Source organism: Pogoniulus pusillus, chromosome 5, assembly GCF_015220805.1.
Source record: "Pogoniulus pusillus isolate bPogPus1 chromosome 5, bPogPus1.pri, whole genome shotgun sequence".
NCBI lineage: Eukaryota > Metazoa > Chordata > Aves > Piciformes > Lybiidae > Pogoniulus > Pogoniulus pusillus.
The window spans coordinates 12,452,178-12,476,201 of NC_087268.1; the positions used below are offsets into that span (position 1 = coordinate 12,452,178).

The 24,024-nt window shown below is 41.1% G+C and overlaps 1 protein-coding gene across 2 annotated transcripts in view; it reads right to left on the minus strand.

The window, feature by feature from the left end:
• The window catches only part of ATG3 (autophagy related 3), a 28,879-nt gene extending 5,316 nt beyond the window's left edge, over positions 1-23,563 (minus strand). The window contains exons 1-11 of one of the 2 annotated variants that reach the window (XM_064143238.1): positions 23,392-23,563; positions 19,165-19,206; positions 15,976-16,025; positions 14,838-14,908; positions 13,049-13,156; positions 10,860-10,909; positions 8,813-8,894; positions 8,279-8,313; positions 7,350-7,505; positions 6,267-6,394; positions 2,746-2,994 (exon numbers count right to left, since the gene is read on the minus strand). In XM_064143238.1, the coding sequence (XP_063999308.1) occupies positions 2,985-2,994; positions 6,267-6,394; positions 7,350-7,505; positions 8,279-8,313; positions 8,813-8,894; positions 10,860-10,909; positions 13,049-13,156; positions 14,838-14,908; positions 15,976-16,025; positions 19,165-19,206; positions 23,392-23,463 (804 nt within the window). In that variant the 5' untranslated portion in view covers positions 23,464-23,563 and the 3' untranslated portion in view covers positions 2,746-2,984. Of the gene's footprint in view, positions 1-2,745; positions 2,995-6,266; positions 6,395-7,349; positions 7,506-8,278; positions 8,314-8,812; positions 8,895-10,859; positions 10,910-13,048; positions 13,157-14,837; positions 14,909-15,975; positions 16,026-19,164; positions 19,207-23,391 lie in introns of those variants that run through there. The other variant, XM_064143237.1, reaches the window with a different exon arrangement.
• Positions 23,564-24,024: the final 461 nt, after the last annotated feature.

A 24,024-nucleotide genomic window follows, 5' to 3' on the forward strand; every position in this document is an offset into this window, starting at 1 on the left:
TGAGCAGGGGCTTAGCCTCTTCTCCTTGGTGTCAAGTGACAAGACCAGAACAAATGGTTTCAAGCTGCACCAGAAGAAGTTTAAGCTGGAGGTTAGGAAATATTTCCTCACTGAGAAGGTTATCAAACATTGGAATGATCTGCCCAGGGCAGTAGTACAGTCACCATCCCTGGAGGTGTTTAAGCAGTGTGTGGACATGCTTTAGTGTTGATCCTTCAGCACTGAGTTGAGGATTGGACTGGATGATCTTAGGGGTCGCTTCCAAAAGGATGTTTTCTATGTGATTCTACATATGTTTTTAACACAAACTCCCAGGTTGTATAACTCATCTTACTTTTATCTATACTCCAGCTTTGCTTTAAATTAACAATTCTGCAATCTTTATCAGTGATGTCCTGCAGCACTGTGAACATCCACCTACATATTACTGTAAGCTAACTAACAGCAGTGGTTACAAAGTACTGAGAATAGAGTTTGCATAATTTTCTGACCATGCTTTGACATTAATGTGCAAATCTAAAAAGCTGACTAGTAACTGGCATTTAGGAGTTACTTCCAAAGTTAATAATGCTGTCAGCAACTGCAAACACAAGGAAGGAAGCTGTTGCAAAGCCACCAGGACACATTGTAAACAGGAACATGCAAGTCTGGGGAAATATTGAAGGTCAGCATTTGTCATTTGCTGTCCTGTTGATCTTTGTGAACCAGCTAATCCTCACAGTTGAGTCCAGTTCCGGATCCTCACAATGCCACATCAGATGGTACAAATAGTTTCTTACAGAGGAACCCAGCCACTGTCAAAACTTAAGCTTTGACCTCATCCATAATGATAAATTCGATTTTATTTATTGATACAGGACACAGGTCACCCTGCTGCTTCAGAGATCATAATGACATTTGTTCTTTTCCAATTTCCAAAGACTAATTAGATAGCTGAAATTCCATAATGGCCACAGTAAAGGTCATTCCTAGACTCTTACATTGTATCCACAGAATTACTCATGAAAAGCTTTGTAGGTGCTTTGTAAGAAAATTTTGAGGCTTTAGCATAATACCCTCAAAGGAAAAGAAATCTGATCATTTTTGAGTAAATGTAAGCTAAAATCTCCTGCTTTCTTACTTCTGAATAGAAGTTTTCCAGGAAATAATTCTTAACTCACATCCAGGGGGTAGTACTCAATGGTTTGAAGTCCAGATGGAGAGCAGTGACAAGTGGTGTCCCTCAGGAATCCACACTGGTACCTGTGCTGTTTCATATTTTTAGTCAATGATATAGATGGGGGATCAAGTGCACCATCAGCAAGTTAGCAGACACAACCAGGCTGAGTGGTGCTGCCGATACACCAAAGGACAGGATAGCATCCAGAGGGACCTGGACAAGCTGGAGAGGTGGGCCCAAGTGAATCTCATGAGGCTCAAGAAGAGCAAGTGCAGGGTTCTGCATCTGGGCCAGAATAATTCTCACTATCAATACAGACTGGAGAATGAGGTGATAGAGGCAGAACTGTAGAAAAAGACTTGGGAGTGCTGATGGACAAGAAGCTGGACGTGAGCAGAGTGTGCGCTTGCAGCCCAGAAGGCAAATCACATCCTGGGCTGCATCAGAAGATGCATTGCCAGCAGATCCAGAGAGGTGATTCAGCCACTTTGCGCTGGTGAGACCTCACCTGGAGTACTATGTCCAGCTCTGGAGCCCTCAATATACGAAGTACATGGACCTGATGGAACGGGTCCAGAGGAGGGCTATGAAAATGACAAAGGCAGGCTGAGGGAGCTGGGGTTGTTCAGTCTGGAGAGGAAGAGGCTCCCTCCAAGGAGGCCTAACAGCAGCATTTCAATATCTGAAGGAGGCATAAAAGAGGGATGGAGAGAGAGTGTTTACAAAGCCCAGTATTGATAGGATGAAGGGCAATGGCTTCAAACTAGAGAAGAGCAGATTTAGATTGAATATTAGGAAGATATTCTTACCACAAGGGCAGTGGAACACTGGGATATGTTGCCTGGGCAGGCAGCTGGGGCCTCATCCCTGGAGATATTCAAGGTGAGACTTGACAGGGCTTTGGGCAGCCTGATCTATTTGAGGATGCCCTTGCTGACTGCAGAGGAGGGTGGAGCAGATGACCTTTGGAGGTCTCTTCCAACCCAGACCACTCTACGATTGTGTGAAAAAAACCACACTACATGCTCGCCAGTGCTTGTTCTAGGACCTGTTTGAAGCACTTAAGCTATCAGACATTTAAAGACTCTAATATATCAGAAAGTAAACTAGATGATTTAGTAATCAGCTCCAGGTGATTCAAGTAAAATAAAGGAATTATTATTCATATGCCAAGTCAGAAATACTGCTGTTCCTATTGAAAATAAAATTGGAGATATACAGAGTTAAGCCCATACAACATTGGGGGTTTGAAAATAAGTTGAAAGAAGATGACTTCTTAGATTGATTAGATGACCCTTTCTGTGTTCGCTTTCCAGCTGAAAAATCCTCCTGCTGCTTTGCAACTGACCAGAGATGTCAGTCAAAATATTTGGTTTTAACTTCACAGGGGAATTCAGCACAGCTGACATTGCCTCAACATCAGACGGAAGGGAAATGCAAGCTATCAGATAGTAAAAGTTGAAAAACACTTCCTGAAATATGGGGAACAAAAATCCAACACCAGTAATGACTCATTCTCATTGTGTCCCCCCTTCTCTGCCTCCAGAGAGTAGTGGATAGCAACTACAAGCTTCCTTAAAGGAGGGTAAAATGCAGTAGTTTGTTTTTTTTTTTTTAGAATAGCATAGTTTCAAGGGGAAAAAATTGACCCATGAGTCTCATTCACACACAATGGACAGGTGTGGAGAAGCCCAAAAATGTCATCATTAGAGCAACATTCAGAATCCATGATATTTAACCTTAAGATTTACAGTGCATTGCTCCTTGCACTTGCCTCTTGTCACTTCTCTGCAGATATTTAGAGTACATAAGGAGAAGAGAGAGTTCAGTTTATTCTGAAACAGAATCAGAGCAAGTAATTCATATCTAATTGTAAATAAATGTGTCTAGTAGGTAACTAGTTTGATAGTCCTTTCCTAAGCCTAACATGGAAGTTGAGAATTGTGATTAAACTGGTTGGCAGCAATTAATAAGGAAGTTAACTATGTTCCTCCCAATACCATAAAAATGCAGATAAGAAATACAACCTAGAGCAGAGTTGCAAGATGAACAGTCTGAACTAGCTACTGAAAATAGGAACGATCTCAAGCAGCTGACAGTGGCACCCAACTGCCATTTGTTTCCTTTCTCTGACGCGTGACACAGAGATATACACGTCACAAGAAACAGTCAAATAAGTTTAGGACCTTACACATATCCTACATTACACAATTCGTGTAACATGAAGGAAAGCAACAGAAAAGCTAAATTGTGGTACTTCCTGGCTAATTAAAAACACAGCAACATTTCTGGCTGTGCGTTTTCACCTCAGAAGCCCAGACCTTAGCTGTCAGCCTTACTAGTTCAACATTACAGAACAGTTCAACCTGGAAACTCAAGGAACATACTTAAACTCTCCATTTTATAGTAGCTGTTAGTTAACCTCTTTCTTCAGTGTCTCAAGATGACCTTTTCAAACTTTCTGATGTGGAACAGTTGCCAGTCAGAGGAGGACTAGACAGTTTCTCCACATTACCAAATAAAACCTGTCTCTGACTGACATCAATCACCTCCTTCATGCCTAAGAAGATTAGCTGGAACAAGTGCCACGATGCAAACCATTTCTTTGAGTGTAGATGTAGATTACATAACAAAAGGCACTGGCACTTCACTGGCTTCAGAGGAAGAAGTGAAACCACGCACAGGGGACTCTCCTCCATGAAGACTCCAAATCAAAACTCACAGACTAGCATTGAAATGGTCCTTACTCTGCAAAAGTATTTTCAAAATTAAGCAGATTACACCGCAGCCACATCCCAGTACAAAACACATTGGTCTTCCTAGGCTGTGAGGGCTGTCATGCAGCACAAGTATCTGTCTGTTTCTCTCTCCTTCCAGTCTGCATCCAGTAACAGAAGCTTCTTCCCAACCAATCTATTAGCAGGGCTTACAGTAATTACTAAATAAAGCCTTAGCTTCAGACTTTTTTCCCCCCTACTTGTCTTCTAGCAATCACCTTCTTCCTTCATCCTGACACTCCTTCACAAACAAAGAGCTGCACTCATTTGCTTTCCAAAACCCTGCAGACAGCAAACAATAAAACAGCCAAAGTCACCAACAGGCTGACATATGTTAACACTGATATGTTCATATGAGGTACAAGAACACCTTACAGGATCAAACAAAAAAACTTCCCTTGTCTTGCTTATTATCTTGTAGTATGTGCTCAACAAAGAGGCCAGAGCAAGCATCTAGCAATACCTTCCCAAAAGTACTACCAGTTTCAGGCACTATGCAACCCAGCTTCCTAAGTCTGGAGAATGCTATAACTTCACTTGTAACATTTCTTGACATTTTTCCTTTCATTAAAATCTTATAGCTTAAGTAAATGTTTAGCTTAATTAGGTGCTTGCTGTGTGCAGAGTCCGATCCATCTTCTGGCTTTGAACATGCTACCAGTGAGCAGCAATGTCACTAATTTTACTATCAGAAAAAAATGAACACCTATTAATTCACTTTCTGTGCCATTTATGAGGAAGGTCATGAAAATCACAGCTCCCTCTCCAGGTATCTCTTTACAAAGCTCAAGTATCCCATGTTATTTGATCATTTCTTATGGGAGGGAGCTTCATAACCTCAGTTATCCTGGACAATCCCCCTGTATCTTTCCCAGTTTTAGTCTTCATGTCTCAGACTACAGAACAGATGACCAGAGTTGTACTGCAGTATTCAACATATGGGTGGTCCTACAGATTAACAGAGGCCTTTTACAGATTTCTGTTCCATTCTTCATCCTTTTCCTGAGTTTCCCAAGTGCTTTATGTACTACCCCTGAGCATCGAGACTGATACTTTCACAGGTCTATTGTGCTAGTGGAGACTTAAACATGAAGATTTAAAGACTAACAATAAACATCACCACTTGATGGTTTTACAACACAACTAAAGTGGTGAAATACCTATTTCCCAGTTGTACAATGGCTTCTCTGCTTGTCCAGATACAAGCCTGACTGCTTGGTGAAATCAAAGACTGTTGTAAAGCAGTATTTAGCTATGAACTGGAAGAAGCATGAAATATGTATTTACAAAGTCTGTAAGTACACATCCTCACAACAAGACCCTAAAGCAGCCATAAACTACGTGATTCAGAGCTCCCTTGCTTGCTCTCTCAAGAGTGAAAATACCCTTCCCAAGACTCATCTTCCAATCAAGTAATTCCTAAGCCAGAAACAGGAATGTTTTGAGCCTGCAAAAACTACCAGAAGCTTGTCAACTACAAGCTGATTACTGGACACCTCAGCTAGTGACACAGGATCCCAGGAAAGTCAAAACAAGGGGTAACCTGCAATTTTTTCTTGTAGTAAACAAATTCAAAGGGTGACACTTAAAAAAAAGAAGATAAATCCCAAACTCTTACCTCTAAGAACCTCATAGTATCAAGTAGTATGGGGAGTTACAGAGACTATCATAAACAGTGCCTCACTAATACACCTAAAAGGGTGCCAGAGCCTACATCTAAAGTAAAGTCACCTTTCAAAGACCTGGGAATAAAAATAAATCTGTGCAGCTAGTCAAAATACAACCTCCCTATGTCTTGGGTAAGAAACATGGGAATGCAACAGAAAAGACCATAAACCCAGAAGTGGTTTGCAGTTGTATTCAAGAACCATTTTAGTGTGGCAATTAAAGGACCTGTATTTACCAGTGTAAATGCTCAAAGACTTCTGGGGGAGCAGAAGGTAGTTATTATGAAACAAACAGAAAAGGAGCTGTTTCATGTTCTAATATCTTTTTCTGCTCCTAAAGTACACGTTACACTTCTGCCCTCCCTAAAAACACAGCAAATGGAAGTACAAAAGAACTTTGCTCTACAGAGTCTGCCATCTTCTGGAGTCTGCAGGGAAGTGGCGGAAAAGCAAGTTCGGCACAAAAGACAGCTTTAATTGCAGGTATAACACGTTTGTAGCAACGAGCACTGGAGTGACATCAGAGATTTGCTGCTATCTGCCTTTCATGCTCCTTCAGAAGCTAACAGGTTACTACGGCAGCCAGGTGACCAGGAGGAAAAAAACAAACCAGTGAAGTGCCTTGTGTCCAGATCTTGAATCAGATCAGAAACAAAGAATTACCTGCATGGATGAACCGAGCACATGGGAGGTGGGGGAAGATGAGGATGGTTTTCAATGGTCACTGTTTTCTTGACATGGTCTTGACTAATATCTTCATACATATGCTCTACTGTTAAAGGCTGTCGTTGCTATGGGATAAAGGAACACAAGAATAAAAGCATTACTAACAAAGAATTGCTGAATAGAAGCAAGAGATTCTAACACCATTAAGAGATGAAGCACCATAAATGAAGCATCTAATACACAGAAGTCCTGAAGATACACTCTTAAGAACCGTGTGTTAAAATCCATATGTTGTAGAAGCAAAACCACACAATATTTTTAACACTCCACTGTAAACTGTAGAAGTCAGCATATTTGAGAACCACCTAGGTTCTCGTCTATTTGACCTGCAGGCCCTAACTAATTTTAACTCACAAAAACTCAGTCATTACAAGGAAGTGTGATTTATCTAATCCTCTCTCTGATGAACATGATGAACCTGCTTAGCTGATTTAACTTTACTAGTGTTATTACTAGCTCTACAGAGCTAATAGCATCTCAAATGACAGAGCACAATTTCCTTCCTTAGAAATGCACTCAGTTATCAAGTACAGCTTTCAGTAAAATTGTTCCTCCTTCCTGCAAATATTCTAAGTCTATAAATATCTGAGGAATGGTTGCCAAGATGAAGGTGCCAGTCTCTTTTTGGTGGTGCCCAGTAACAGGACAATAACAACATGTATAAGCTAGAATACTGGAAGCTCTTTAAAAGGTGATGGGGTGGAGCGCTGGAAAAGGCTGCCCGGAGTGCCTGTGGAGTCTCCTCCTCTGGAGACTTTCAAAACCTGTCTGGATGCATTCCTCTGTGGCCTACCCTAGGTGACCCTGCTTTAGGAAGGGGGTTGGACTAAATGATTTCTAGAGGTCACTTCCAACCCCCAACATTCCATGACTCTCAAGTCCTGTCTGCAGCTCTGTATAATGTTTTTCTCGCCAGCTTTTCCTTTAAATTCCTACCGTGAATGAGCACCAAGTAGCCTTGCTGTTCGACATGTTAATTTCACAGAAGTGGGGAAAAAAAAACCAACAACATAGCTATACCTCATCATATCCAAATAACCAGAGCCTTGGAGTCTGGTAATATTTGTCATAAGTGATGTAGAGGTCGTAAGTTCTAGTCTGTAGAATAGCATCCTCCCCTCCAACATCAACTTTAGCTTTGTTAGCTTCTACAATCTGTCTCGTGTCAAGCGTTGCCTGGTTCAAGGTAAAAATGACAATGTTAGTGCAGTCTTGTTTGGGTGACCTTTCTTCTTGTCCTAAGTAATTCTGTAAAGCTGTAAAACTGAAATTAACATTAAGTGAGCACAAAAACAAACAAACAAACAAATATCCCCCAAAACATAGGCTTTTTAAATTATCTTTAAGAATTACAGTTTCTGGTTTTATTTCTGGGGAGGTTTTTTGGTTTTAAAAATGATTCTGTTTCTTAGAGGAAGCATGCAACTACATTGTCACACCCCTCACCCTTCTTTCATCAATGACTTCTGAACCCAGCAGACAATTCCAATTGAATCCCTGAGGCAGAGGTCTCAGTTTATGCAGGTACTCTAAGAAGTTAGCAGAGCATCACAAGTAACAATGACCTCTGCTTCAGTCATGACAGTCTGGTGCATCGGTCTGACCTACTGAACCTTTAAAGCCACTCATCCTCCACATGCAAGCCTCAAAAACAACCACTGCATTTTTTCACCTCTACTGAATACAGCCCTGTGTGTGAGCAGAGCAAAAAAATGATTAAAAATTAATAATTACCAAGTTCAAAATCTTTGAGGACCTAAGAATTAAGGTTACTGCTGTAGGTTGGCAGAAGATGAACACAAAAGAAAAACAGGCTCAATAATCACACTGCTCAAAGTGTTATGAGTTCATGTGATCTTATGGCATCCACTTGTCATTGTATTTACTTAGCTTGTGCTTGTATTGGTCATAAACATTGTAACAGACAAGACAGAAAACTGTTCACTCACATCATCTGTCTCCAATAGCCCACTTTCTTCATATTCTGAAAAGAAGATCCATAAAATTCTGCATTCAGCTCATTCATAAAACTCTCCTTTAAAACAATCTACATGCATCCACATATCTTTTATTCAGGTAGACCTCCTGGTCCCCAAATCAGAATACATCATTTTGATACAAGTTTGACCAGCATTACAGTAAGCACATAATGAACAAGAATTCTTGAGTGGTTTTAGGTAGGTAGGCAGATTGAGTTTAAGTGTAGATATGAACAGGAAGGAAGCTGTGATAAATCCCTAATATATACTTAAGTCTGCCCTGCTCTTTCAATTAATTTCCCAGTCACTAACATTTATGCAGGTTCTAGCATACAAACCAGAATAAACATGCACAAGTAAGACCATACAAAAGATGATAAAAAACATACATAACCAGTTTTTCAACATGCATTCCATGAAAAGAAAGAGTAGTGTTCTCTTAAACTGTACAGCTTTAATTAAGAGCCTGAAATAAATCACATCCCACCAAAATTAAGAAAATACCTTCCATGTCTGCAGCTTCTCCTTCATCTTCTTCGTCATCATCTTCACAAGATGCTGAACATTCTGGTATTTTTATATTGTCCTTTAGAAGTTAAATTGAAAACACTGCTTTAAAGACTGCTGCATCTACAGAACCTGACAGCCCTATTAACTTTAAGGTGTAAGCCCAGTCAACACATATGGTCAACCAGAAAAAACAATTTCTGCAACAGTAAGGTCTGTATTTGTTTATTAACCAATATTAGTGTCAAAGCCATAGTAGAACAGTAGAAATCCACTTCAAAAGTCCTCATTTGACTCTCTAATCTCAATTTATTTATTCTTCTCTACTTGGAAATTAAAAATGGTGCCAAACAGCCCACAATTTCTTTTCCAAAAAGCAGTCTATCTCAAATGAAAAGGCTGTACCTAAACACATAGGTTAACATTTTGTAGGTTCCAGGGTGCAGCCAATTGTGCAGCAGTTACTGCAGAGTATCTCAAGCTGGATGTGACTCGAACAAGCCTAGCTCTCAGCTCCTGACAGAAGCGCCTAAAACTAAATCCTGTAATGAGAAGTGTCATCCAGTTCTATAGTTTTTCCCATATTTTGATACAATTGTCTCAGGAAGCACAGTCCAAGAGGAGTGAATATGGCACAAGCCCTCAGCCAACTATTTCTTTTGGGCATTTGAACCCAAGAGACGACCCTGGCAAAATACAGAAGGGAGAGGCCTGGATTTACACAGGTTTTGTAAAGACTTTAGGAGAATATTCCAAATAATGCTTACAATTAGAAGCTGCTCTAATTGTAAGCATCAGGTGGTTGCTTTCCTTATTAAAAACAACAGAAACAGAACACCAAAATTCAGTGAGAAACTAAGTTGTGAAGTGTTTTGGCAAACAGAACATTAGCAGGAAAAGGTGTTGTTCTGCATTGGACCTATGGACCAAGAAATGAATTGTTGTAGAAGCAGCAAGATATTCTACAACAAAAAGTAGTGTTTCTTCCATCTTAATGTTACCAACTTGTGAAACAGCAGCACTTTTACTGTGCTTAGCTCACTCTCACTTAAAATATGTGCACTTCACAGTTCACTGTATCAAAGGCATTTTGAGCTATTTACAAGTGTGTAGCAGCACATGCTCTTCCCCTTCAATTTTTAGAATCCAGAACTTTGTGATTGAATGATTTAACAAACCCTGACAGTACACAGACAGAACCCCACTTTTCAACCAGCACTGAATACCAGGCTGTAAGTGACCCCAAAGATCATCTGGTCCAACCTTTCTAGGCGATAGTGTAGTTGAAATGAGATGTCCCAGCATCCTGTAAAGCTGAGTCTTAAAACTGACCAATGTAGGAGAATCCACTAATTCTCTTGGGAGATTATTCCAATGTCTAACTGTTCTCACTGTGAAAAGCTTTCTTCTAGAGTCCAACACATCTTTAAAAGCATTTTTTGTCTCAGTGACTTTGTCCACATTTCTTAAAATGTGTTGGCTAACAAATTGCAAACTGTTCTCAGTTTCTTCAGGACTTAACTTTCAGATTTAGCTCCTGCTGCACAGTGACTCTTTGGAAACGTGCAGAAGCTAGTGATTTTGCAAGACACATACATTTAAAGTTTTAGTACTTCTGAGCTGGAGGGCACTATCCTGTCAAACAGCAAATGCATTCAAACTCTACTGACAGTAATCAAAGATTAAGAAAAAACTATTTATATCCCTAAACTATCTTTCCATATAAATTTCTTTACACTGGATCTCCAAACATTCATTTTCTGAGACACACAGGTGCATTATCACTGTAGAATCTCATTTTCAGATTGTAGAAACCTGCCACAGGAGCAGAGTGGCTAAAGACATTCCAAAAAGAATGCAGCTTCAGTAAACACAGTAATAAGGAGCAGATGCTTAGATGAGAATGATAGGCTCTGAAAGTCAGTGTATATCTGCAAAACACTTAGTGACAAAGTACATTTCCATCTTGCATGGAACTACTACATGACTTCTGTTTACCTTTACATTCTGTAATACAGCAAGAGAAAAATTCAGAAACAAGTACCTTACTGTCTAGCGTGATCTCTTTAACTGCTTCTGTTGCACCCAATATACCTGTCAATGGAAGATGATGACTGGGTTAAAACTTTTTTTGTTACAGGTTAGCATAGAAAAAACTTGCAAAGACTTCAGAAAGCAGCATGTCATCCTTCCAAGTTACATCTCTCAACAATTTTGGTATTTAAAAGGCTATTTATTTGGTAGTGGTAGCATGCTTGGTGCCAAAAAGCCATAAAGAAGGCATACCAGTAACAGGGAGCACACCAGAACAGCTTTTGCACATCATACAAACAGATGGAATGCTACAAAGTGATTTGGACTTCTAAAGTCTTTTTTTTGCATAAAAGCAAGTTCAAGATAGGCATTGATGTCACAATAATGGAACTCAGTTTCAGGAGCATGCACTTATGAACCCTTCTGAGTATGCTGAAAGCAAAGTGTTCATGACAAAGCATAAAGCAGTAGAACACTCAATGCTTTTAGCAGAGAGGAAATAGGGTGGTAAAAAACCCAAATCACAGCAATACCAAGTCCTGAGTTCCTTCCCATTAGCTTTCTAGTTTTACTGCAGCTGTCTCTCAGTAGTCTTCAGGATACATGACTGAATTCTGCTTTGACATGGTACATTTATCTAATTAATTCTTCAGATGAAAGTAAGTTACATCACTATGGAGAATGAACTTGGAATCAAGTAAATGGCTCATCAGAAAAAAACTGTTTAAAAGAAAAGAAATGCCAGTTGAATTCTGCTTGGAAAAAGTGCATTTCTAGTGGCTATGTGATCATTTACATATGCTTTTTCTCCATCAGAAAGTGATTTTTATTAAGGGATATCTACACAGGTTCGAAGAACACCATGTTGGAAGGGACCTAAAGGATCACTCGAGTCTGACTTTTTTCAGGGCAAGAATATAGTTCGAATGAGGTGCCCCAGTACTCTGTAAAGTTGGGCCTTGAAACTGTCTAATCACCTAACTCATCAACTCTCTTAGGAGTTTACTCCAACATCCAAACAGTGAAAAAAACGTTTTCTGGCATCCAGTCCCAATCTCCCCAGCAGCAACTTGTATCCATTACCCCTTGTCTTTACTGTGTGATTCTTTGTAAAAAGAAGAGTTTCCCTCCTCATGATAGCTGCTCTTTATGTATTTGCATGTGGTTGTGAGATCTCCCCTAAGCCTTCTCTTCTCAAAGCTGAACAAACCAAGTTCTCTCAGCCTTCCTTCTTATGACAGATGGGTGGAATTTGATATCTTTATCTCCTCTGACAGCATTCAGACGCCTGGCCAGGCCTAGTCAGTGTTACAGTTGTGCTACCACAGCACATTGCCCAAGCCAGTCTACTCTAAAAGGAAAAACTTAGCAGAGGATTCAAGAATATGGCAAAGCTACACCAATTTCTTGTGTGGTGTCTTCAGTTACGGACCGTGATACATTTAGAAAGTACAGGTTATGAAAAATGTACATCTACAGAAACAAAAAGGCATCTTCTCCTGCCCTTTTTCTCTTTCAAGAAACAAACTAACATAAATTGCCAATTTGTGGGGAAAAAAAAAAAGGATTTCATGTAAGAAAGGATCAACTCCTATACTGATCTCTGTATTTAATAGTATTCTCTTTCCTTTCGGTGCTCATGGCTCTACTTTCCCCAGTGACCTCAGATACCAAGACGACAGCTATTTTCTGGTGATTCCCCCTTTTAGGACAATCCAACAATTTCATGCAATGGGAAACACTGATATAATTAAGTCAGTTGAGGACATCAAGATAAAGATCTCAAAATACTTCACATGCAATTACACTAAGAAAGTTGCATGTTCTTCCAAACAAATAGTTTAAACCAGCATTTTCTTCACAGGATCTCCTTACTACGGAATGAGTCACTACCCAGCTAATTTGAAGTAACTTCCTAGAACTTTAAGAGAATATTGAAAAAAATTACTGACAGCATCTCAAAAGTAGCTGTTTCAGGAACACACAGCTACATATTTAAGCACCTAAGCAGCCACACACCAATCAAGTAGCTAACTGTCAATGCATCTTGTTTCAGACAATTATTCTGGCAATGTAGATTTCAGGTTAGATACTAGCATGCAGTTGTCAATACAAAAGAAGCATTTTACTCTCTAAGAGCAGGAACTGAAAACCTTTCAGACTGCCAAACAAAGTCTGAAGAAGCAAGACTTTGAATACCTGCATTGTGAAAAGTGTCTACCCATCCCCCATCACCATCATCTTCTTCTATAATTGCTTCCTGCTCATCTGAGTATTCCATCTGCTTACACCTTTTGTAGCATGGTACTGCAAAAAAAGAGTCAAAAATTAAAATGCACTCATTCCTATACAAAACCAGACTGGAGCATGAAATTAACCGACAAGACCACCTGAAATGTGGCAGTCTCTCATATCCTTATTTAAGACACAGTTCAAACGCAAAAGCAGAACCTTAAATGTGTTGATGTGCTGCATCAGATATTCCTTGAACAGTGCAACACTTGCAGTGGTCTTTAAAAGTTCATTCTTCTGTTAGCCATTAGAGCACTTTTGCCCAAAACTCTTCAGGATTAGAGGAGAGTTAACTTCTCATTTGTTAAGAATTCAAGACAAGTTTTCCTCACATAACTATATAACCTTTATCTTAAGTACAATTTTGCCTGGATTAACATCAGTTTACCAAAGCATAGGTCTTCTGAATTCTGCCAAAAGTTTGTATCACTTGTTTACATAAGATGTTAGGTATACTTACTTAGAAATTAACATCTAGGAGTTTACAGGTTAGAACTAATGCGTTACTTTAAGTTCAGTCATATGTGTTACAGGAGTCATTCAAGTACAGAAAAGAGCCAAAGAAATTATGCAGATCTACTGCATGCAAACCAGCTATTTTACAACATCCTAAACAAGGACAAGGGAAAAAAAATGCTGCTTTTCTACTAACGTGGAGAAAGCCACCCCACACCTCTGCTGTACGAAGTGCAGAACTTGTGAAGTGCTCTTACACCTTTCTGGAAAGACATGGGTGTGAAAGTCACAGTGAAGCTCTCCACAAACGTCAAAAATGAGGTCTATAGGATGACACTGGCCTCACTCACAGCCCACCCACAACTTCTACTCATGCGACAGGCCAATGTATCACCATCAGCAGGAAACCCACTATTTTAAAATGTGACCTAGAAAGATCAGAGCAATGAGGAAAAGAAACAAACAAAAAACCAACTTGGCAACCCAGTCATCAGGACCAACTTAGCAAAGTCTGTCCAACAGTACTGTAAGCATAGCACATGATAGCACACTGCAAACACTCCAAAAGGCAGCAAGTAAAATCCAATTATAAATACAAATATAAAATCTTCTCAGGCTGTTCTAAGTACTAAAAGTTCATCTAACAGCATTCACTTTGATAATTTCAATACAAGATCTTTTGAGAAAATGATTTCCCCATGGTTGTGCAAATATGTTAACCTTCTTAACCACTAAAAAGGTAGTCATGACAAGTATTTCATAGGTTCAACCCATAAGTCCATTAAAAACATTTAAAATTGTATTTTATAGTACTATTATTAAACAGGGATAACAAGGATCTGAACTAGAATTATCAGTATCGCTGAGAGAGTATTTTGGGAATGTTTCAATAGCTGCAGTTTTCCAAAAGTAAGAGCAAAATGGACATATTTTCCTTTTAAACACTGAATAAGAGTTGAAGGACAGGACAAGGGAAAGACAGACAAGGAGGTTTATTATGTTTAAGCTTTATTTCTACTTCAGCAATGCATGCTATATTACCAGTATAAAGCCCTTCTAACAACTGATCTAAGGAAAGGATTTTATGTATGTAGGAAAGACACTTAACATCACAAAGCCAAAGTAGACAAAGTGTAAAGATACTTGCTACCCCTGTCAATACAGGCAATCGGTAGAGTTGACAGCACACTCAACTATGACATTAATCCTAAGAACACTTACATTTAAACTTCAGCCTTACCATTTTTAGTTACCAAAAATTGTTTGTCTGTTGGCAGATAAGCCTTGACTTTCAGTTCTTCTCCTGAAGCCCTGTAAGATGAAGTGCACCACAAAAGGTTGAGAATTTGATGACCTGTAACAAAAGAACCTTCTCCTTTCAGAATGTATCAGGAACATTTTGCATTCTCCTCTTGATCTGTTCTCTGAATCCTTTTGCTATGACTTTACTCTTTCCTGTACAGACTTCAAAAGGTTGGCCACATCTAAACTATGGAGTCTTGGATTAAAACTGTTTTCTGCTTAAAAAACTACTTTCCCTTTAAAATGGTCAAAACCAGGTTGACAGAATAATCATATTTTTTTCCAGGATCCACAACAACATAGTTCCAAGTATCTGAAGAAAGCAACTTCAGGAAAAAGCAAGAAATAGACTTCCAGAAACATTACACCTGCCATAGTCATCAGAGCTCAAGTAATCATTGTCATGTTCATATTACTCGAGCATTTGCTTTCACCTTGAGTGGGTTTTGGTTTAGAGCAGCATTCTGAATTCCAAACTGCTGACACACAGGCCAGACTAATCAGCTTTTGTCTGAAGGAGACAGTAAAAGGGCAAGAAACAATGACTTAAATTAATTCCTTGTTTGGCAGTTCATGGCCCTATATGGACCAACTGTACAGACAAAGTCCATTTAGGTAATGATTAGCTGTATTTGTCTTGCTTTGTAGAACATGAAGAAGCACCTTATTTGCACCCTTTTGGGACATCAAGCATGAACTGCACAAAGTTATCCAATGTGGGCCATTTTGAACACATTTAATAAATGGTTGTCTAAAATACACCAATTACAACTACTTCCCAGCAATTCCAGTTGCACATGGCCTTGGCTTTTTCAGTCACCAAGACAAGCTCAGGGAAACATGATGCTACATCAGCTATGCACTGAAAGCATTCAGGGTATGTACCATTCTATTTCCTCTAAAACCTTAGGAAAACAAACAAAAAAATCCCCAAACAAATCCTCATCTCTACTGGTGCTATGCAAATCAATACATATGTTCCTGCCTGACTTAAGGACAGCTTCATCATAAAATCAGATTAAGTCTGAACATGCCAAAGCATACACAGGGATGCTAGTGTTCTTGATTTTACTTACCATTGCCAGGTAGGACAGTGGTGAACTAAGTGATCTCCAGCTGCGACAAACTGTTAAGGCAAGAGAAAAAGAAACTGAAGTACGTAATGAAACAATTTCCAACTTCTCTCTATAGTACTATTTTAGTTGCACATTCATTTGTCAGATCACCTATATAGCTAAGAAATGTTTAAATCAATTTGCTGCTTTATTTCAAGTCCATCTCAGCTAACCATGAAAACCACAAATCAACTTCACTAGAAGGAAATGCATATTAAGCACAATAACAAGTTCAGAAAAAATTCAGCCATAACAAGAAAGCTTCTAGACCCCATCATGTTGTTTACATTGTGACAAAAACTCTTCTTATTTGCCACTTTAACAGTTTATAAGACAATGAAGAGTTTAATGTAAAACTATATATTTATTTAACTCTTTCAGTGTTTGAAAGAACTCTGCAGCAGTATTGTGGTTTAAGGCTTATTGGAATATTCTAACATGAGAAATTGGTACAGAATCTGAATGAGAAGGGCACTGGATGTAAAAGTGCAATGAAGTCTATTGGCTTGCTCAGAGGAATGAAAAGCCAATGTATAAAGAATTCATTGTTCCTGGCTTTCTTTGCTTCTCTAACTAACCTTGACTGACCAGATAACAGAAAGCAATCAGTAAAGCTCACCTGTCTGGAGAGAGAGAGTGGCATTGGCCCCTTCTGGGCTTTTCTTTGTCCAAGGACGAAAGACTGGAGTTCTGTTATTATTTCTACATAGTATATAATTGTAAATATATTCTTGTAGATTTAGCTTTGCTATAAAATACAGATCTAGCTTACTTTCAAGCCCTCTGAGCTGGGCTGGTAAATTTTAACTGTGGGGGGAAGTTCCCAACCCACCACAAGCGAGGAAAGTGAGACTAATATCAGTTCATTGATTCAGCAAGAGAACTACATCAGAGGAATAAACAGCATGCATTCAGTAATGTACATCACTGATGTTAGCTAAACATGAATAATATTCAGTAGACTGAAACACTTTATATAATTTTGTACTGAAGAAATAGCTTTCTTAAAAAAGGTGGCTTTGAAAATGAGGTGCACACCTATTGCTACACCTGCTTTGTCTTAAAATGCCTGTTTATAACCTATCCCCTGAGCTTGCAGCATGTCAGCCATTTTCTCACCATGTCCTGCATATCAGCACAGTGGAAAACACCACAATGCGTGCTGCGTAGGGATTAGCAGATTTAATCTCAGCAAAAGTGCTTTCTTACACTCATTTTCCAAGAGAAGTCTCTAGCAAAAGCGAAATCATCACTTTAAAACACCAATCCTTTCCAAAACACATGGAAATTTTAAAATTGGTCTTTGCACAGTAACAAACATGTAGGCATGAAACCCTAGAATTAGTTAATTCCCTGATCTAGGAACTGCAACACTCTTTGTGGCATCAGAATTAAAATATATTATCAAAGGTGAGAAAAAAATGGAGATGTTCTTTGTGGGTCTAACAGATGTAAAAACCTAAAACAGCACTTGAAATTTCATTTCCATTTCTTCATCTTGGGGAACAAAATTATTTGGATGGTTTTGTTTTCTGTTTCACAAGCAACAATGTCATCTCATTCCTGAATCAATACTGCAAAAGCAGCAAGAGGTCAATTTCATAACAGCATCTTATTTTTAGTTCTGGAAATAATGTTTTTAATAATATTCACCTCTTTCCATTTTATACATAAGTATAGATGTTATCTTCCTGAGGTGTTACCTAGCAAGAACTCAGGACAGCAAAGATTTTGTTGCAATTAAATCAAGTAAACAGACATATGAAAAGAGGGAGTAGATATTGAGTTTGATTAATGAGTTACTGTTAGCCTTACTGCTAATGGATTCATTTCAGAGGCAAGCCACAACTCCACAGTGACTGTATGACAGCCAGGGTCTCAGACTAAAACCCAGTCAAACTTAATTACCCATGAAATCTAAATTCACTGAAAAGTAACATCTTACCATCATTATCAATGACTTCCAATTCCTCTTTAGCAATCATTACTATATAAAGACCAAAATCACCACAACAGAGGAAAGACTGTGAGAGGAAGAGTAACCAGATCCATGCTCCAACCTCACAAAAAGCTAATCACACTGTAAAATTGTTTCCCTTGGCTACCTCCTTGAAGAATTCAATTGATTTACCCTATCAGCATCTAACTTTACAGAGAGAATACATACTATTACCAGTGTATAAATGCTGCAAACTGTTTAACTCCATGTGGGTTTTGCTACATTCTACCTTTTCTTTCAGAACTACTATAAAGTCTTCTGCCATAGATCAAAAAGGGATTAAGAATTTGTTTAGATGTTATTTTTGTTTTGTATCTAATATAGGTTATAAATGCATAAACATTCACACACATACATACAGTTATGAGGAGAGCAAAACATGTCGCTAAGCATATTTTTCTGAGCAGTACTCTCCTGTGGATCACAGAAAGTAGGAGTGCTTGCTTGCCATGCAACTGAGCACAAAAAAATGCTAGGCACCAACATTAGGAACATGTACATTTGTCTACATTATCTGACTGCATTGGTTATCATTTGTTCCATCTTTTTCCATCTCCATCATTTTACATTCTGCCTCACTTTCATTTTACCCAACACTGTTAGCTTTGTTTTCTTACACCCCTGTAAAGACATAGTATTTTCAGACCAGTAGCACTTTACTGTGAGAAAAAGCAGAACAGGAAAGCCAAACTAGGATTTGCATAATTTGTTTTCACTATTGTAGAAAAAAAAGTCCTGTTTATTTCTCTTCACAGTAGACTCTCTAAAAGCCTACAGCTACTTCGCAGCAATCCAAAAATGCAACCAGCCTGAAGCAGCCTACAGAGAAGAGAGGAGAAAAAACAATCCTCGTTGGACACTTGCTGTGGACAAGCATATGTAAGAATTTAGCCAGAACTGTGGAAGGAATCAAAAGAGAGATAAGCAGAGACTGCTCCCAAGATAGAATTTCCCCTTTCAGTTGCTTACAGGAAAAAAATTCTGAATTCCATGTACTTCTGACTTGGTCCTGAACTCTCCTGACAAATGGAGATGTTAACCCAGCACTGTTTCCTTAGTTTCAAGAAGCAGTAATTAGTTGACAAAGACATGAACTCTTGAGATGAAAATAGTTACTTTCAAAATACACTTCAAAGTTTCTAAATACTTACTTCTTCAGGTGTAATTACTCCAGTTTCTTTGAACTTGGACTCCTGCAATACAGAAAGTTGAAAAATGTTGAGAACTACTGACAAATCAAAAGTATCCCACTTTATCAGCTCTTGTCAAACATCTGCTCTACTTCTGTCTTGACATTAGCTCTGTCCATAGAAATCTGTGAGCCAGATGGGAGGAAACCTCTGCCAAGGCTGACAGGCAGCTTATTTCTACATTCTATAACACAAGGCTCAACAAAATCAATTGTTGCAAAATATGGGATATTATAAAAATAAGATCACACAGAAAAATATGTTGGGTTTGCTCCAGCTGATTATATCAATCACAAAGAAAAGATCCTTGATACTTGCCATTACATTGGCCAGTAAGAGACAGAAACCCATCTGCAATCAGTGATTCTCAGTCAAAATTTTGTGACTGCTCTAGGTACTGCACAGCACTGCAATGCATCAACATGACACTTTGCAGTTAAGAAAGGTCATTAAATGAATGACAATCAGCTTTGCTCTGTGGTAAGAAGAGTCAGGTAGAAAGCTTTAACTGTGAACTTCTTTTAATACTCATTTCTGTGCCTTCATTATGCACCCCATGGAAATAGTTTCTTTCTCCATGCAGAATTAAATCAAATCCTTCTCCACTTTTATTAGCATACACAAATCAGAACTGTATTATTTTTAAGACTTTTGTTCATGTTTGTTTTTTTCCTTCAGAAAAGTCTCAAGCACCAAGAACATGCACTGTTACCCAGCACTAGAGCCACCTAAGAACAGCTTTTGAAAAAGAGTATCATTTTAACCATGGCATAGCCCTCTTACAATCACAGACCACCACGTTGGAAAGAACCCCAAGGACCATCTGGTCCAAGCTTTCTAGGTGATAGCATAACTCAAATGAGATGACACACCACTCCATCAAGCTGAGTCTCAAAACTGACCATTGGTGGTGAACTTCAAGTTCTCTCATCATCAGTTATTTCTTGCCCTAGAGAACTCATGATCTTTTTTCTATGAAGACTAAAAGAAGCAACTGGAAAGTATCACACTTTTTGCTACAACTTCACTATGTTGAGTCATTACGTAACCATAAAAGAAAACCAGTCATTGCCTGATTCGGTCATTGTTGATGCTTCACCTTGGCACATGGTATCACCTGTGCTATGTAAAAGGAAATCAGCACACCTGTTTCACAAATCATATAATCAGTCAGGGTTGGAAGGGACCACAAGGATCATCTAGTTCCAACCCCCCTGCCATGGGCAGGGACACCCTACCCTAGATCAAGCTGGCCAGAGCCTGGCCTTAAACACCTCCAGGGATGGGGCCTCAACCACCTCCCTGGCAACACATGCCAGGCTCTCACCACTCTCAGGCTCAACAACTTCCTCCTCACATCCAGCTGAGCCTACTCATCTCTAGCTTTGCTCCATTCCCCCTAGACCTGTCACTCCCTGAGAGCCTAAAAAGTCCCTCCCCAGCTTTTTTCTAGGCCCCCTTCAGATACTGGAAGGTCACAAGAAGGTCACCTGGGAGCCTCATCTTCTCCATACTGAACAGCCCCAACTCTTTCAGTCTGTCCTCATAGCAGAGCTGCTCCAGCCCTTCGATCATTCCAGTGGCCCTACTCTGGACATGCTCCAGCACATCCACATCATTCTTGCAATGGGGGCTCCAGAACTGGATGCAGTACTCCAAGTGGGGTGTCAGCAGAGTGGAGGGGGAGAATCACTTCCCTCGACCTTCTGGCCACACTTCTCCTGATGCAGCCCAGGATTTGGTCAGCCCTCTGGGCTGCAAGTGCACACTGCTGGCTCATGTTGAGCTTTTTGTCCACCAGCACTCCCGGGTCCCTCTCCTCAAGGCTGCTCTCCAGCTAGTCAGTGCCCAGCCTGGATTTGTACTTGAGATTGCCCCAACCCAGATGCAAGACCCTGCACATAGTCTTGTTGAACCTCATGAGGTTGGCTTGTGCCTACCTCTCCAGGTCCCTCTGGAGGGCATCCCTGCCCTCCCGTGCGCCTGCTGCACCACACAGCTTAGCATCATCACAAGCTTGCTGAGGGTGCACTCAATGCCTCTGTCCATGGCACCAACAAAGGTGTTGAACAAGGTTGGTCCCACGACTGATCCCTGAGGGACTCCACTTGTCTCCACTTAGACATGGACCTGTTGACAGCCACTCTTTGGGTGCGGCCATCAAGCCACTTCTTTATCCACCTCGTGCTCCACCCATCAAACCCATGTGTCACCAGCTTGGAGACCAGGATGTGGTGCGGGACAGTGTCAAAGGCCTTGCTCAGGTCCAGGTAAATCACATCAGTTGCTCACCTCTCATCTATTAATGTTGTGACCTGTTCATAGAAGGCCACCAGGTTTGCCAGGCAGGATTTGCCCTTGGTGAAGCCAAGTTTCACATAGGACCAGTAACTTTTTATCCCTCACTTCTATATACACTTAAAATGAACAAAACAGCAGTTGTACGAGTTGTTTAACATCTCTATATGCTAACAAACAGAATTAAAACAAATGCAAACAAATCTAACTTAACAATTTGGGTTGCTGTGAAATGCAGAATTCTCAGTAACACACCACAACGGAGACAATTTACTATTTAACCTATAAGCAGTAGGCAAGATGCACAAACTTGTGTTTCTGGGTTTGCACAAGAAAAATGTGTAAAATATCTATCCTCTCTTTCCTGAGGGTAAATAATTCACTTTCTCATCTCTGCACATTCTGTGGTATGCAAGCTAATAAGACACACAGATCTAGTTTACTTTCAAAGGTGCCAAGTTACAGTATTTATTTCAAGCCTCCTAAAGGGCATGCACATGCATAATATTATCACTTCCCACTTTTAGAAGGTTCAACTCCTGCCACCTTCCTACTTTGAATACACCTGGGCAAAAGAATTCCTCTGCCATTAATTACAGTTGCTGTCTCACAAGTGACTATGATAAACAAGTCACTTCACCTTTCCACAGAATTTCAATGTCATATTGGTGGGCAACTCTAGAAAGGTCCACTATCCAGGCAAGAGTATACTATATAGCACAGAGGAAAAAAAAAATCAACTGAGTATCACTGCCTTCTACCCAAAGAACGAAGGTACAGAGTACAAGGCACATAGGTTGTACCATAAAACCACAGGCAGAGAGACTGCTGTCATTAACAATTACAACAGAAGTATTTCTTCAAAAACACAACAGTAAGACAACTGCTGACAAGTTAAACATTCACGCACAACGTTGGTGTTTCCATACAGTATTTGTAACTAGGAAGCAAAAGATAGGATGTAGTCTAACAACACTGTTCATTTCTCCCCCAAGTAAGGAGTAACAGAAAATAGGTGTAGCCCACCTTTACAAGCAGACTGTTACAATTCACTCTCAAGAGCTAAAACAGCCCTTATCTACTATTTGCAGCTACTTTAGTACCAAAGAGGCTCGTACTAACACAGTAATGCCGATACAGAAATAAGCTATGCTACATAACTTCATACCTGCTCACAGAACGGAGATGCAAGTAGGTTTCTACTATGTCAGCTAAAGACACTGCAGTCTTACCCAAAACAAACACTGCAAACCATTCCTAAAAGCAGACTTAAACCCGTCAATATATGACTATGTATTTTCTTTTCTGATGACACAGTCCTTAAAAGGGCAGCCACAAATAAGCTATTCCTCGAGTACCAGGGTCAGTAATACTTAGTCTTCGAAGGCCTGCATCTCCCAGGTGAGTACTCCCACACGTAATAGGATATGAACTCTAAGTGAAGCTTCCCTACATTCCGTAGGCCCCGGAACAGGCTGAGGGTTGACAGCTTTGCCACCTCAAGGCTGCCCCAGCACAACCTCCCGTTGAGGTACTCCGAGGAGCACCGTGTTCCCAGAGTCTCTTCGCCAGCTGGGTAAAGCCACCTCAGAGTTTCTCAGGCCTGCGTGACGAGCGAAGCCACGGCCACTGGGAGGCTTCCGGGAAGGCAAGAGAGTCTCCCGGGACAGCAGGGATTTCCCGCGTAGGCGGGAGCGGCCCTAAGAAGCCGCCAGCGGGCGGGCAGCAGCCACACCGCAGACGACACCCCGGGGACAGGAGGAGAGACGGGGGCCGCTCCATGTCGCCCCGATACCCCACCACCTCGCGGCTCTGCGGCTACCCCGACGCCCTTAAAGGCTCCAGCACCTCCCTCACGACACCCCGTCAGGCTTTCGCGCGGCCCCGCACCTTGAGCACCGGGGTGAGGTACTCGGCCACCTCGAGGGCCTTCCCCTTCACCGTGTTGATGACGTTCTGCATGCCGCCGACAGGCCCCCCCAGGAGCAGCAGCACCACCACCTGCCCCTTTGGCTAGGGACTCCCGCGGCGGCGGCCGCTCCGGCAGCACTGCCCGCCTGCCCCCCCGCCCCCAAAACACCCGTGCCGGCCACGTGACCACGCCCCGCCCTCCCCGGAGCTCCTCCCGCCCACCCACGCGTCACGCACACACCCCGGCGCTCAGCGCACGTCAGCGCCCCGCGCAGCGGGCACTACGCCTGCGCTGAACCCGGCGGCGGTCGGCGCCAGTCCAAGGCTCACCCGCGCTGCGGCGTGCGCAGAGCAGGCAGAGGCAGGAGGCGGCGCGGGGCGGCTCGGCGCTGCCTCCTGGCGCGCAGGCGCGCCCCGCGTGCCTGTGGTCACATGACCGAGGGGCGGACCGGTGTTCCCCGTGGTCACGTGGCTCGAGCCGGCTCTCACGCGGAGTGAGGGTGCGCGCGCCCAGGGCGAGCGGCGGCGCGGGGAGGGCGGCCAGGGGGCGCGTGCGCACCGCCGGGTGGGCGGGGCCCGTCCTGCCCCCGGGCCCTCCCCTGCCCCCGGGCC